At 48.0% G+C, this 15,733-nt stretch overlaps 1 protein-coding gene across 1 annotated transcript; it reads right to left on the bottom strand.

The window, feature by feature from the left end:
- Nucleotides 1-13,918: 13,918 nt before the first annotated feature.
- On the bottom strand, nt 13,919-14,869 carry LOC129783492 (olfactory receptor 14C36-like). The gene has a single exon (XM_055793448.1). It carries the CDS (start codon nt 14,741-14,743, stop codon nt 13,919-13,921), a length of 825 nt encoding a protein of 274 aa, XP_055649423.1. The 5' UTR covers nt 14,744-14,869.
- Nucleotides 14,870-15,733: the final 864 nt, after the last annotated feature.

Genomic DNA, 15,733 nt, shown 5'->3' on the forward strand with positions numbered 1-15,733 from the left:
ATATGCCCGTTTTCTTCCAGCCACTCCAGAAATCCCCCTTTTTGTTTTTGAGCAATCCAGACCCCATTCTGGACATCTGTTTAATTAACCCATTCATTATGCGTTGCAAACATTGAAACAAACAGGGAAGTAACAATATCAAAATCAAGAACACTATTACCACTACCAATGCTCCTTTAACTACAATCTGCAACCATCCCCTTAGCCCGAGGCTATTGAGCCGGTCAGAAAAAGCATCATGTCCTTCAGTAACATGCTTCATATTGTCGTGCAGTGTTGCTAATTGCTGAGTTATGCTTTTTGAGTGATCAGACAAACTGGAACAACACATCCCTTTCAAAATCTTCACAACCATGTCCGTGTGCTAACAATAAAAAATCTATGGCAGCTCGATTCTTCAAAGTAGTATGCCTAACACCCTCTACATCAGTAAGTAGCTCACTTACCATTCATGAAGTCAAATTAAATTGTTTCTGACCCCAGCATGCTAAGCTATGTATATTTTTTGCATTCATGGCTGCCATTCCTCCTGGAAGAAAAATAGATGTGGCTATAGCAGTGCTACTGATGGCAGCTGTACATTGTCGTTACATGTATCATCAAAAGTTCAAATAGGTCTCCCATGATCCCTACTGACATTGAATAAATCTTTCATGTGAGGAGCAAACAGCGTTAACCGTCCAAGGTAACAAGGCACACCAACAGGTCGCATGGGAATACGGGGCCATGCTCTATCTCCACAAACCAGAAACACTCCTGGAGGAAGTTTAAAACCCCCTGTGGTGCTTACATGTAACCTTCCGGCTCTCAAGTCACTCCAAAGAGAATGCCCTGTGACATTTAGATAACGTACATACCGGCCCTGCTCCCCTTGCCTTGTAAACCAACTATGCCGCGGTTTATCAAACCAGATCACTCCTGTACCATTCACTGGTTGGAGCTGTGGTGACATGCTTTTACAACCTGGCATTGCGGTTGCAGTAACATTATCATATTGGACAGGCACAATGCTAGCCAATAAGTCTAACTCCTGTAAAGGTAACTGATGTAATTGATTTAAATTTTCAATGACCGCTTTCTGCCAAGCTGCGCCACGCATAGAGGGCCAAACATATCTGCTGTTGGGGCTTAAACAAGAACCGCTTTCTCTGTTAGCCAGGTTTACGCTCCGTGGATTCCAATACCCATCCAAGTCGGTTTCATTCTCCTGCAAAGGCATACCAATCACACAGGTTCAAAAAGGGTTATCTGCTTGTTGCAAGCTCAGACAAAAATCTGTTACCCCAGCTGAATTTGCCCATGTTACCCAAATATTCGTTCTGGGTAAAATGTCAAAAATCCCCTCACTACCTGGTGGAAAACAAATCAACATAGCTGTGCTCTACGTCTGGGGTGTTGCCATCATTTTACCTCCTTTTCCCAGCTGCTCCAATGCACCTGCAAGCTTCGAGGAACGTTTATTCTAATTCTACAAATCCTGTCAACTATCTTATTATTCTGATTAATACACTGCAAAGCTAAGCGTCTTAAAAGCCTGAAACTAATTTCTGCTAAAAACCCTTCACCCAAGGTCCTTAATGTAGCTTAAAACCTCAAGAAAACTACTGTTATTCTCAAAGTATTCACGCTTGTCTTTCCATATTAACAGCACATTACCAATATGCTAACACACCTAGAAAGTCAGACAACTCGCTCGCTTCAGAACAAAACACAACCCGATCATTACATGAGTGACATTTAAACAGACTATCTCGATCACATGCACGCGCGACTCTCCAAGTCTTCTTGTCACACCACGTGCAATGTATGAAAACCCAAGGCTGACAGTTCAGACCACGCTCTCTACAAGCTGTGTCGATTTTCTTGATCTGTTCTGAGCTGGGCAGCTGCGTTCACATGGGGTCAAGACCAAGTTCAGTCGATGCTGGTGTCGTTGAAGTGCCTCAGGACATAAGGCTACCATTGATATTGACCCATGCCCTGTAAAACATAAGAAATCAAACCTGATCCTCTACTTTAACCTGATCCTCTACTTCAACCGGATCCTGTACTTCTTTATTCTTAAGATCCCCTTGCCAGGGCCTCACCCAGCGACTCGGAATCCATCTAACACGGGTATCTGCAAAAACGCAAGCATGTCCTTGCCCCGTCATTTTTAGTTCCGCAGGTCCCTTCCATTCTCCTGTAGCGACATCTCTGTATTGACCAAAAACACTATTTCCACACTGGTTTACCCCAGATCTCAAACACAAACTATGCATTATTACTGGCGGTTCATTTCTATCACCTGTAAACCATAAATAGTTCAATACGTATATCGCTTTTACAAGATGCTCTGCCGGACCCAGTACCTCTCCCCTTTTTGTTTTTGCAAAAGCGCTTTCAGTGTTTGATGTACTCATTCCACAATGGCCTGTCCCGTGGGAAAGTGTGGTATGCCTGCGATAGGACATATACCCCAAAGCTGACAAAAAAGAGTAAAGTTCCAAGAAGTGTAGGCCGGGCCATTATCAGGTTTGATTTGTGCAGGCACTCCAAGTGCCATAATGGCAGCATGCATATGTTTAATTACATGCCGTGCTGTTTCACCAGCTTGCGCCGTTGCTCAGGGCGCTAGGGAAAAGGTATCAATTGAAACATGCACATATTTAAGCCTGCCAAATTCTGGGATATGAGTTACATCCATCTGCCAAAATTGTAGGGGTCGGGGTCCCCGAGGGTTCACCCCCAAACCAAGGCCAGCTCCTGCCTTCTGACGATCAGGACAGGACTGTACAATTTCCCTAGCATCAGCCACAGGAATGTGAAATTGCCTGGCCAACACTTTTGCTGACTGGTGAAAAAACTCATGTGATAACCTAGCTTGTTCAAAGGTTTTAACAACAGGACCTGTCCAGGCTGGAGCGACAAGCTGCTCAGCCCGAGCGTTACCTAACGCGAGACCTCCGTATTTCTGATGACTGCGAATATGCACAATAAAATATTCATCCCGATGCTGGTTCAAAAGCGTTAACAATTGTAACAACAGAGTAAACAATACAGGATTTCGCACAGGTTTCACCATACTATGTTCCAAACGCTGTACCGTGCCCACAACATATAATGAGTCTGATACTACATTAACGGGTTCTCGAAACCAGTGCTGAAATGCCCAAGTAACAGCTCGGAGTTCTAAAGTCTGTAAAGAGTCTCCGGTCACCCCAGGGAGCAGTTTATGTTCCCAGGTTTCTCCTGCTTTCCAGGTGACTGCAGCTTTCTGAGATTTTCACCCAGCATCAGTAAAAACAGTTATCCCTTTTAAAGGAACCTCCGATCGCAAAGGCAAATGTTCAATGCGCTGATGAGATAACAATGGCAAAAGTTTGTCCGAAGGGTAAGTGTTAGTGAGAGTTCCCAAAAAATCAGCAGCTGCTATTTGAAATTCTGTTGAAGCACACAACGGCCAGTCCAAATAAAGTTGAGACACAGGTACATATGTAATAGTCGGCTCGAGGCCTGAGATATCTGCAATTCGCTGCCTCCCTTTGATAATAAGCTGTGAAAACAATTCAGGGTGTGTAACCACTGTCTTCCTGGGCTGGAAAGGGAGAAAAACCCATTTCAAAATTCGTAAATGCAGTTTCCCTTCTCCCAGCTGGATAATAATAATCCCTAATGGGTGTTCTCGCTCACCTCCTGAGTTAATTATCATCAACGAAAGAGCTTGCTTGTCTAGTCGACTGTGAGCATAAGTTGTTACTATCTTATTAGTGATCACCTGCAACGCCTGTTGCTGATCCTTATTCAATTGACGGCGCTCCTGAGCCTGTGCAGATGTTCCCAGGAGCGGCATCAATGGTTTCAGATCATCGTTCGTAGTTCCGCAGATATTACGAACCCACTGGATATCTCCCATTCATTTTTGCACATCAGACAATGTTTCTATTGCTGTGTTAATTTTCCCTTTCTGAGGTCGAATCATTCCATTTGTAATGATCCAGCCCAGGTACAACCATCTCCCTTTCTTCTGAATTTTCTCTGGGGCTATCTTCAACCCCCTTTTTCCAAGACTATGCGTGAGCTGACATAAAATTCAGCTGAGAAAACAGCTCAGAATCCAGCTGTTTTCCTGCAACCGAAATATCATCCATGTAATGCTAGATAAGTAAATGAGGATACTGCTCACAAATGGGTTCTAAAGCCCAGGCAACAAACAATTGACACGTCGTAGGTGAGTTTTTCATTCCCTGCGGCAACACCACCCAGTGATATCTTTTCGCTGGCTCTGCTTTATTTATCGATGGCACTGTAAAAGCAAACCTTTCAGCATCCTGTGGATGTAAAGGAATTGTAAAGAAACAGTCTTTTGAATCGATAATCACCAAATCCCAATCCTCCGGTAGCATAACCGGAGAGGGTAGCCCGCGTTGTAAGGCGCCCATATCACACATAACGGCACTGGTTGCTCGTAGTCATGTAACAGCTGCCATTTCCCAGACCTCTTTGGGATTGTAAAAACTGGGGTGTTCCATGGACTAGTTGAAGGCACGATGTGCCCAGCATCTAATTGTTCCTGCACCAAATTATTGACAATCTGCAGCCGGTCTTGCTTTAGCGGCCACTGATCAATCCAAATTGGATCATCAGTTTTTCAGCTGATCTCTTCCAATTAGTGCCACAGGCAGGTGCATTATGTAGGGACATGTAGTTACTACCCTACCATCAGAGAACATAAATGCAGTTATGTCTCTACTGATAAAGGTAGCTTGAGTCCCACCAACCCCTACAATGCCGGTACCCGCTGGCATTAGAGGCCACCGCCTAGACCACTTAAGAAAAGGTACAATCGTTACATCACCTCCACTGTCTATAATCATCTGCAATTTGCACACTTGTCCACTAGGGTGTCTCAGTTATGTTTCTTCCTCCGGTTTTCCCCGACTGATGTGCATGGCTAGCAAAACACCAGGCTGACCGGTGGATCCGATACCTTCTACAGCCCTTGTCTTTTGTTCTGCGTTAGGCACTTCTGCTTCAAAAGGAATTAATTGAGCAATTTTTGATCCCTCCTTAATAGTTATAGGGGGAGTTAGTGTGTAAACCATTATTTTAATCCGTCCTTCAATAGGTCCTGGGACTACAAAAATACCTTTCCTAGATACTGAAGAACATCCGATTAATAAGGCACTCACACCATGTCCCAAAGGTCCCACAAGATTTGAATCAACCAATTGAACTGTGGTGTCGGTAAGAGTAATAGCTACTGCTCTTGTCAGGTCCACTCTGGTGCTTCCGGAGGTGGCGGTGGAGCAGCGGTCCAAGCACCCTGGACTTGTGTCGTACCACAAGGGCGAGACGTGCTCCGTGTCTCGTTCCCCTTTTTTCCGACAATCACTGGTGTTATGATTATCTTCCCAACACTGCACACACTATTTCTTTTGCTGTGAGCCTGGAACATGACATTGTGATTTAATATGTCCCATCCTGCCACAATTAAAACATCTCCTAGCTTGCCTCCCGTTATTATTTTTACCTTGCACAAGCGGCTTCACTGCAGCTCCTACCGCGGCAGCCATAAAGGCAGTTTTTTCCTGATCAATCATTCTTTCTGCCACCTCCAACAGCTGGACAGCTGATGACCCACACGGCAGGAGGCTTAAAGCTTTCTTAGTTTTCTCATTAGCATTATCATAAGCAAGCATATCAAGAAACTTTGCTTTCATATCCTCATTCAGATCAGGATTAATCATGAGAGCGGCATGCAGTCTGTCTATAAATTTTGGGTAAGATTCTATAGGTCCCTGTTCTATCCCCGTAAATGCTGGTGCTATTTTGTCATCATGGAGGGCAAAAATCGTTTTCAGAGCTAGTTCCTGCATTAATCGTAACACCTTGGGTTGGAATCCCACTTGCCACGCAGGGTTAGCGAAGGGGCTGGCACCTGTAAAGCATTTGGGCATTCACTCCAAACAGCGGATCCCCCTGCTGACGTGGCGTGGCCGCAGCAGCATGACTCGCTGCCTGCCAGCGTTGAAAAAACTGTATCTGCTGACAAGCCGTTAACAAAGCTTGTGCAACCATACGCACATCATATGGAGTTAATAAATTTGCTGTGAAAATATGCTGAATTATTGAGTTAGTATATGGAGATTTAAACCCATATTGTGTTACTGCTAATTCCGCTTCTTTGATTACTTTCCAGTCTAAAGGTTCCCACTCGTTACCCTGTGGTGTTACTATCACAGGAAAGGCCATCGGCCCAAATTGCCCCTCTATAATTGCATCCCAAATGACTCCCCACCATCGACGTGTTGGATTACAATTACCCCCCATGCCTCCCATTGGAACCAGCGGTGGTAACGGTCCCGCTGCTAATGTCTCCCCAGAGCCACTCTCCCCTCCTCCACCCTGTGAAAAAGGATTAATAGAGAAGGGAGATAGTGGCAGTGCTATAGGAGCAGGCTGTGCCAATTCTAGCATCCATGTCTCAAGTTGCTCCAATTTTTTCATGAGATCTTGCAGCTGTACATTCTCCAAACCACAGTGACGTTCTGCAGATGCCGATTGGGGTGATGGAGGCGTGGACAGAGGCAGAGGTGGATAGAAGCTGTCCTCTGTCGAGACGTTATGCACGCGTTCCGGGTATTTCTCTCTCCAACATGGACCGGGAGATTCAAGCGGTGGCAGATTCATTTCCTTTGGCTCTTGGCGCTTTAGCCGCACTGCTGCTACACACCATGCATCCCTGTCCTTTCTTTTGGCTTTTGGGAACGAGGCTCCCGAGAATGTCATAGCAGTAGCAGAGTCTTTTGCTCTAGCGCCTTCAACTTCTGCCGACAGGGCAGCAAAAGCAGATGTGGTAGTTTGTCATTCTGCTTTCATCTCTTTCAGAGTTGCAGGAGCGGTCTGGAAACTAGGACCATGCGTGGCAATCAGTTAGCTGAGGGGAATGTGCTCGAGCTTGTCTAGACAACAATTAACATGATGAGGCATGTTTGCAGAGCACAGGGGAGTGGGAGACGGATGGCGCCAAGGATGGCGCCAAGGAAAGGTAACACCTTGCGGTTAATTGCTGGTAGTTAACCACCAATCAGGGATTGCCTAGTATGCAAGGCTTAGCTTCAAGAACCAATTAGTTTAAAACGCGCAGCTTCTGAAAGTGTATAAAAACTCGTGCTTCTGTAGAATAAATTGACATTTGCTTGCATCAAGCTGCGTCCCGTCTCTTCATTCGCCGCACAGAGTCACTGGGATCAGCCTCCACACTGTGGAGAGCTTCCCCCTGCCTTTAGAGCCTGAGCTAATGTCCTCCCACAGTGCTGCGCCAACCTTTTCCTAAGTGTCTAGTTCAAAGCCTGCACTCACGGATCGGATTAATCCACGCTGCCGAGCCCACGACAGCAACCTCTTCAGGCTTCCCTCATCACAAGATAACCCTCTCTGAGAGAGGATATGTTGGGCGAGCTTCACCACTGCTGCTTCCTCTTTGCTCAGCGTGGACCCCATCTCCTCCCCGACCGCTCACCTGATCGGGGCAAGATTCCAACGGCTGTGCGCACGCATCTTCCCAGGCAATGGGGCAGCACCTGCTACGGCCAGCTTCTTCTGCCCCCTCTTGTCCACCTCTGTGCTCCAGCCAAGCATGGACGAGAGGGTCCCTGTTCGGGTGCCACTTGTTGATGCAGTAGGCTCAGACACAACTTATATGACCAATGTGATCAAGTTAGTGCCACGTTATTAATAGACTCACACCAATTTATACTCTACAGCTAAAAATGCACACACTACGCACGCTTTGTTATGTAAAAGGTGATCGGTTAAAACTGCTCGTTCACACGCTCCCACCTCCCAAGTTGTTGGTCCCAGTGCAGTACCCACACGCTGCTCCCCCCTTGTGCAGGCATCCTGTTGTTATCATCTTTCTGTCCAACTCTCTTACCTCTCTGTGAATACACAGTTTCTTTGTCTCCCTTGGCCTTGCACATGTCCTTCACAACACCTGCAGCTTGTTAGAGCTGCGGCCTGTTATTACAATCAAGTTACTTGGTCTGGGTTGCTCATAATATGCCCGTTTTCTTCCAGCCACTCCACATTTTGGGTCTGACTCGACTTGCGTCGCCACAATTGGTTACCTCAACGTGCTGATGTGACCCCAATAAGGGGTATCATAAGGAGACCGTGAGACTGTGACCAGCGGGTTGCTGGGGAGATGGAGCCTGGTGAAGCAGAATAGCGCAGTGGAGCGGCTGCAAGATCCCAGGAGAACGTGACACCAGAAATGTGAGCCAACAGGGACAGCATGGGGACTAATTTAAGGAAGATACCATGGTGCTGTCAGTGTGGAAGTTAGTGTTACAGCAGCGTGGAACTACTTTAGATGGGCTCTGGTTAAGATGTATGTTATTGTGGGCCAAGAGACAAGGAGTAGAAGCATCCACCATGACTGCTTTTAGTGTGTCGACCTGGGAGAATTTGGGATCGACACTGTTAGAAGCTGCGGCGAAAGGGGACAAAGAGGTGTCGTGGCTTTTGGCTACATGGGCACTGCTTAGTGATGCTGGGACGGGGGCTTGAAAAGTCAGCAAGACGTCAGTGGGGGTGTATCAGCCAGACCTCCCCTGGATCACCCTTCAGTCAACAGACAAGAGGGTGAGGTCGTGGGGGAGGGGGAGAATCCGTGCCCCTTACCAGTCACCACTCCTCAATGTCTCAAAGCCCCCAGATCTGCCCAATGGCATCGACCTATGTTCGGTAGTGATTCCGAGGATGAGGACGGCAAGCAGAAACCTCGGCGGACTGATCCCTGCCCCCCTGAGTCCCACCGACATTTATGGCAGCCCACACTCCCTCCTCCCACAGCTGCTTCTCCCCTCCCGCCTGCCCCCTCTGCTCCTCCCCTGCCTACGCAGGGTGGAAATGCCAAAAATCGGGAATCATGTCCAGCTACGACAAGGTTATCAGTCAGAGGCAGTGATGAATGTGGTGGTGGTAGAAATCCAGTATCCAGTGTAATGGTAATGCCACGCGGCCCTCGGCAATTTTGGCAGGCTGTAAAAGATGGGGTACAGAAAGAGGGAAACTGGAATTTAGTAGGACATACAGGTAGACCGCTCCTTGATGTTACTACTCCTTCCACTGTTGCACTGCATGCATGTCCTGTTATAACAGGAGACGTGGCTGCTGGTAATCCCAAGGTTCATACAGCACCTGCTTGGAAAGTAGTGCAGGACTTGCAAAAACCTGTTTCTCAGTACGGGGTGAATTCGTCGGTTACAAAGCAATTATTACATTTGCTTACCATGGACACTTGGACTCCTTTCGATATTTCTCAGGTGGCGCAGATCGTTTTCCAACCTGTGCCACTATCAGTCTCCCACGGCACATGGCGGGCAGCGGTGGAACAGCAAGGGCTGCAGAATATGAACCTTGCACAGGATGATCCCCGGGTTGGTAATGGGCCTGACGTGTTGATGGGTACTGGGCAGTATGCCAGCCCTCAACATCAGGCTCAGTGGTCCACCCTAGTGTTAGATCAAGTCCAAAATAACCAAGTCCATGTTAGTGTTTGTGATATAGACTTTACGGATCAAATATGTGCCTTAGTTTCTACACCTGTGCCTCCTGTTATGATTCCAAAAAATACACGCCTTGCTCAGCTTGTGCTTTTTGAGAGTTTTGTTCCCCAAACAGAGCCTAGATGACGGGTCAATGAAGGATTCACCTCCATTGGAATACCTCAAGTGTCTTGGACACAAGAACCATCTCCACAAGGACCCAACATGACCTGCACTCTGGCGTTGTCGGGAGGCACTCCGGCACAAGTGAAGTTGAGCGGTCTTCTGGATACCGGAGCAGACGCAACTGTCATATCGAGAAAGGACTGGCCACCTCATTGGCCTCTGGTAAATAACGCAGCGGGAGATGTAGGTCGGGGGGGCGTGACTACAAGCTACTTGTCTGTAAAACCTATACAGATCAAAACACAAGAAGGACAGACTGCCTCCGTCCGGCCATACGTTACCACCACAGCACTCACTCTGTGGGGCCGAGATTGTCTAGGACAGTGGGGAGTTTGGATCACCACGGATTTTTAACTGGGGCCACTGTACTGCAGGCAGTGAAACAGCCTCCCCTTGGTCTACTTGGCTGACCGACAGACCAGTATGGGTAGGTCAGTGGCCCCTGCCCCAGGAAAAGCTGTGTGCCCGGCATGAATTACTTAAGGAAAAATTAAACACGGGCCACACTGAAGAGTCACATAGCCCGTGGAACAGCCCTGTATTTGTGATGAAAATGATTTCGGGGAAATGGCGATTGCTGCATGACCTGCGTAAAGTCAATGCAGTGGTGGCCCCTGTGGGGGCCTTGCAGCCGGGATTGCCGTCTGCCACCGTGATACCAATGGAGTGGGACATTGTAGTTATTGATCTGTAAGGCTGTATGTTCACCATTCCTTTAGATCCAGAAGACAAAGCAGACAAAGCCAAGTCGGTTGTTGCAGTATGGTTGGATTTGCCTTTGCAGTCTAAGAAAAATTCTGTTGGATGGTCCAATTTTGTCAACTTGATCATAAGAATCTGAAAAAGATGTTTAGAGTTGACTGCAGTGGATCCAACAGCTGTGATTATCCCTGTACAACAATTCAATTTTGAATGGGCGCTGTCAAACGCTACTGCCCTTCAAGTGGCTCTTGCCAGTTTTCAAGGGCAAGTTCAGCACCATCATCCACCTCATCCACTTTTGAAAATGACTGTAGATGTAACTTTGCAGCCACGGCAGCTAAATCAGAGATGCCCAGTCAAAGGTGACACAGTGTTTACGGACAGGTCTGGAAAACCATGAAAAGCCACTGCTGCTTGGAAGCAGGACGGGCAATGGCATTCCCAAATTGTATATTTGGAAGGAACCCTGGAAGTTGAAGAGTTACAAGCTGCGGCCTTGGCATTTCAGTTCTTCCCAGGCACTCTTAATCTTGTTACTGATTCAGCCTATGTGGCAGCCCTCCTTCCCAAGTTGGATATCACTGTCCTTGGCCATGTCAACCATCCCAAACTTTTAGCAGCTTAGACTTTAGGTTGGGAAGGAATTTGGAAACGCCGCTCTCCATTTTATGTTATGCATTTTACAGCTGTTCTTCCCTACCCGTTCTCTAATTGAAGGCAATGCTAGAGCTGATGCTCTAGTTTCTGTGGCTCTGTCACTGCCTGTTCCTGATGCCCACCAGCAGGCCGTGTTAGCCCACCAATTTTATCATCGTATTTGGCAATCCTGGTATCATCAACTTGGCCAAAAGCGTCTCTCTCAGGCTGCTGCATGCAGCATTGTTGCAGCCTGTCCAGACTGTCCAAATGTTACCTCCATACCCAGTCTTGGAGTCAGTCCTAGAGGCCTTCAAGCTTTAAAACTTTGGCAAACAGATGTCAGTCATTACAACGAGTTTGACAGACAAAAATATGTCCATGTTACAATAGGCACATATTCTGCTGCAATGATTGCTACTGCCCACACAGGTGAGACCAGTCGTGAGGTCATTTGGCACTGGCAACGTGCTTCGTCTGTGCTCGGTGTCCCCCTTGAAATCAGAACGGACAATGGACCTGCCTATAGCTCCAAGTCCATCATTCAGTTCCTTTCCCGGTGGGGGATCTCCCACAAATTTGGTATTCCCCATTCCCCCGCGGGCCAAGCCATCGTTGAACGCATGAACAATACTCTCAAATGCCTGCTTGAAACACAAGAAGGGGGAATGAAGGAAATGACCCCAGAGGCACGTTCAGAGAAAGCATGCTGTGTTTTGAACTTTTTGAAAATCTCTGCCAACCATGCGGTGCCTCCCATTGTGCGGCACTTTGTGTCACTTGGTAATAAGCAGCCAAAGCACAAAGGTGTCTTAGCAGGCATGAAAGACCTTGTACTAGGCAGTGGTCAGGACTGCATAGATTGTTACCTTGGGGGAGAGGTTATGCTTGTGTCTTTACAGATGAAGGTCTGCAATGGATACCAGCTCGCTGTGTGCGGCCTGAGATTAGCGTGCTGGATCGTGGGAGCACGGCTGCCACCAGTCAACCCAACAACTGATGTGTGGTCTCCTTAGCACAGCAACTGAACCCATCCCGGTTTGGTGTGTCTCTGGTGCAAGGCAGTCAACCCTCCCACACATGCCTGGTTGGTGTGCCCTTCCTCAAAACTGACTTGCAACGTGTGTTAACAGACATTATTGCACAAAAGCCGAATGTACGATTTCATCAAAGACTTTGAGTAATGAAGGATCTTACTGAAAACCTTGGTATTTGGGATAATAGGTTAACTCTGTATAACGGTAACCCACAAGAAATTGATGTTGTTGGCACATTGAATGCTGATAGTTGTTTTTATGTAGATGCTAATGTACCGGGAGGCCATGATGGCACCATGGCACCCACATAAATCAATATGTGCTCATGCTGATAAGCATAATGTGTTTAAACACAGTATAGCTTTGGATGAAACATGTAATGGTGTAGTTGAGTCATGGAACTGATGGGAATGTATTGCAGCAGCTCTTCTCTTACCCGGAGCAGCAGCAGGGAAAGCATTAAAAGAGTTAAATCACCTTATTTGTTAGGTAGTTAAGAATGCAAATCAAACCTCTAGTGTTTTGGGATTGTTAGCTGATGATTTGCCACCACATGTGATTTTACAAAACAGAGCAGCTATTGAGTTTTTGTTGTTGACTCAGGACATGGCTGTGAGGATCTTGATGGCGTGTACTGCATGGATTTAGGTGCCACATTGCAGCAACATGTTACCAAAACCTGAGAAACTGTCAGGGGTTTTTTGGCATCAATTCACTCAGTTGGCGGTATTGTTTGTTTGCTATTGCCTAGTTTGTGTCATATTTGCCAAGGGCCCTGCAGCGCACAGCACACCTGCCGCAAACAGCACACAGCTGTTCAAAAACAAAATAGGGGAATTGTTGGGGTCTGCAGTCGGTCTGCTAATGAGTTAGTTGACTTTGAAGGCTTAGTCGCGTACCTTTAAGACATCTACAAAAATGTCAGGCATGTAAACAGGATGTGAAAAAACCAGAACTTAAAACCGCAGCATACGGGCGCCTACAGCAACAGCAAACAGCAAGCAAGGAGAAGACATAAAGCCTATCAGCATCTGACACATGTACTGTCTAAGATATATAAGCAATATGTTAAAACAATAAATGCCATTTTAGCCATATTGCCTGAACTCACCCACGCATATACAGTGGTTTTGAGTCTGTCTCGACTTGCGTCACCACACCAACTGTGACAAGAGCTATGGGACTTGTGTGTAACAAGTGTCAGTGCGAACAAGGCTGCCTTTATATTGAAAGTGGCTGCCTTTACATTTAAAATAGGAATGGATCTGGGTCTCACTGAGCCCTGGAGTAGGACAGAGGTGACCATGCAACAGATGTTCCTGATGGGGGCTGGGGTGTAAGACAAAGAAGGGAAAGGAGTGGTGTTAGGGACCTCTTGGGGAATCTGGGGCAGCTTGTGTGGTGTGTCCAGGGGATATGGCACAGAGCAGGCCCCTCAGTCCTTCTCCTTAATTGCCTTGGTTCCTTCACCATGACCCCTAGATCTGCACACCTGCTGTGTGCCCCGACCTGCTGTGTGCCCACACCATGCAGACTCACCCAGCTTAAATCTACACTGGTATTTTCCTCTACCAGGCACTTCCCAGATATCAGTACTGGGAAAAAACTCTTTTATTACATAGATGTGACACAGGAGTCTAGCTGCACCATCCCCCAAAGCACACGTATAAAGGCCTCTGGGTCAAACAGGCTAGGTTCCTGCCTTGAGGAAGTGGACTCCATGCAGGCATTGCAAAACAAACAGGATTGTCACAGATTAAATGCTAAATGCACAGGAAGTTCCAGAGATGACCAGGAAATGCCTTGTGAGGAGATTCAGGCAGTTCAGTGCTGCTGAGAGACACCTGACTGCATCAGCTTCTTCAGTGCGTCCTTCAGCTCCTGGTTCCTCATGCTGTAGATGAGGGGGTTCACTGCTGGAGGCACCACCGAGTACAGAACTGACACCACCAGGTCCAGGGATGGGGAGGAGATGGAGCGGGGTTTCAGGTAGGCAAATATGGCAGTGCTGAGAAAGAGGGAGACCACGGCCAGGTGAGGGAGGCACGTGGAAAAGGCTTTGTGCCGTCCCTGCTCAGAGGGGATCCTCAGCACAGCCCTGAAGATCTGAACGTAGGACAGCACAATGAAAACGAAACATCCACAGACTAAACAGGAACTAATCACTAGAAGCCCCACTTCCCTGAGGTAGGTGTGTGAGCAGGAGAGCTTGAGGATCTGTGGGATTTCACAGAAGACCTGTCCCAGGGCATTGCCTTGGCAGAGCGGCAGTGACAGTGTATTGGCCGTGTGCAGCGCAGCATAGAGAAACCCACTGGCCCAGGCAGCTGCTGCCATGTGGACACAAGCTCTGCTGCCCAGCAGGGTCCCGTAGTGCAGGGGCTGGCAGATGGCCACGTAGCGGTCATAGGCCATGACGGTGAGGAGAGAACACTCTGCTGAAAGGAAAAAGACAATCAGGAAGAGCTGTGCAGCACATCCTGGGTAGGAGATGTCCCTGGTGTCCCAGAGGGAGTTGGCCATGGCTTTGGGGAGAGTGGTGGAGATGGAGCCTAGGTCGAGGAGGGAGAGGTTGAGGAGGAAGAAGTACATGGGGGTTTGCAGGTGGTGGTCGCACACTACTGTGATGATGATGAGGCCATTGGCCATGAGGGCAGCCAGGTAGATGCCCAGGGAGAGCCAGAAGTGCAAGAGCTGCAGCTCCCGCGTGTCTGCCAATGCCAGGAGGAGGAACTGGGTGATGGAGCTGCTGTTGGACCTGTGCTGCCTCTGGGCATATGGTCCTGTCACAGGAGAAAAAGACAGTGATAATTTAGGGGAGACTTCTGCAAGCAAAATCAAAGCCATTTCCCACAGACCATCCCCCCGTCACACACAGACATCCCTCTCTTTTCTCGGAGACCTTCCTGCAGCTGTGTGGCTGCAGCCCTGCTTGGTGCTGGCCGTGTGGGTGATGAAGAGCAGGGCATCTGCCCACGGGCTCTTGACCAGCCAGCCCCACTCTGCAGCAGTGGGTGGGGGCAGGGACCAGTCCTGGTGTTTAACTTTGTCCTCTGAAACCAGTGCCAACGCAGAAGGGCTGGTCAGCGTCTGCAGCGCCAGTGCTAAGGAACGGGAAGGGTGAAGGCATTGTAAGAGAGCTTTAGTTTTTTTCACAGCTCCCCCCCCATCTCTCCTGTTGAGTATTTTCAGATGTCAGAAAAGCAGAGCATTTTTGCTGCCCTCCGGGGGAACAGAGTGAGGTCTGTGAGGCAAGAGGATTGCCTGTGGGTGAGTGCACAGTGAGGGGAGGTGGTCTGTCCTTCTGGTTCCCAGTTTCTATGGGCTTGCACCTTCCTGAGATGAATGGTGGCCACACTCCCATGTTACCCTGAAATACCACAAGGCACTGCTGAGAACGGACTGACCCACCACAGACCAGTAAAGGTTGTAGACTTTTATCAGAACTCACCATCCCACCCACAGCAAAGGATACACAGCTCATTTCACCCACCCCAACAGTGTTTTCTCCATCACAGAAACTCTACGCTTCTATGTGGGGCTTTCAGATCACTAATGGGTGCGAGGGGACAGGTTTCCACTCTGGAGGGCAACTCGCTGCTTGGAAGGGAACTTCAAGGAGGTAGCCAAGTGCCCTAA

The sequence above is a fragment of the Falco peregrinus genome, unplaced genomic scaffold (genome assembly GCF_023634155.1).
Source record: "Falco peregrinus isolate bFalPer1 unplaced genomic scaffold, bFalPer1.pri scaffold_42, whole genome shotgun sequence".
In the NCBI taxonomy this organism is placed as follows: Eukaryota; Metazoa; Chordata; class Aves; order Falconiformes; family Falconidae; genus Falco; species Falco peregrinus.

Bases quoted from the DNA above. Each gene is read 5' to 3' on its own strand.
- LOC129783492 (XM_055793448.1), bottom strand. From the start codon at position 14,743: ATGGCCAATGGCCTCATCATCATCACAGTAGTGTGCGACCACCACCTG.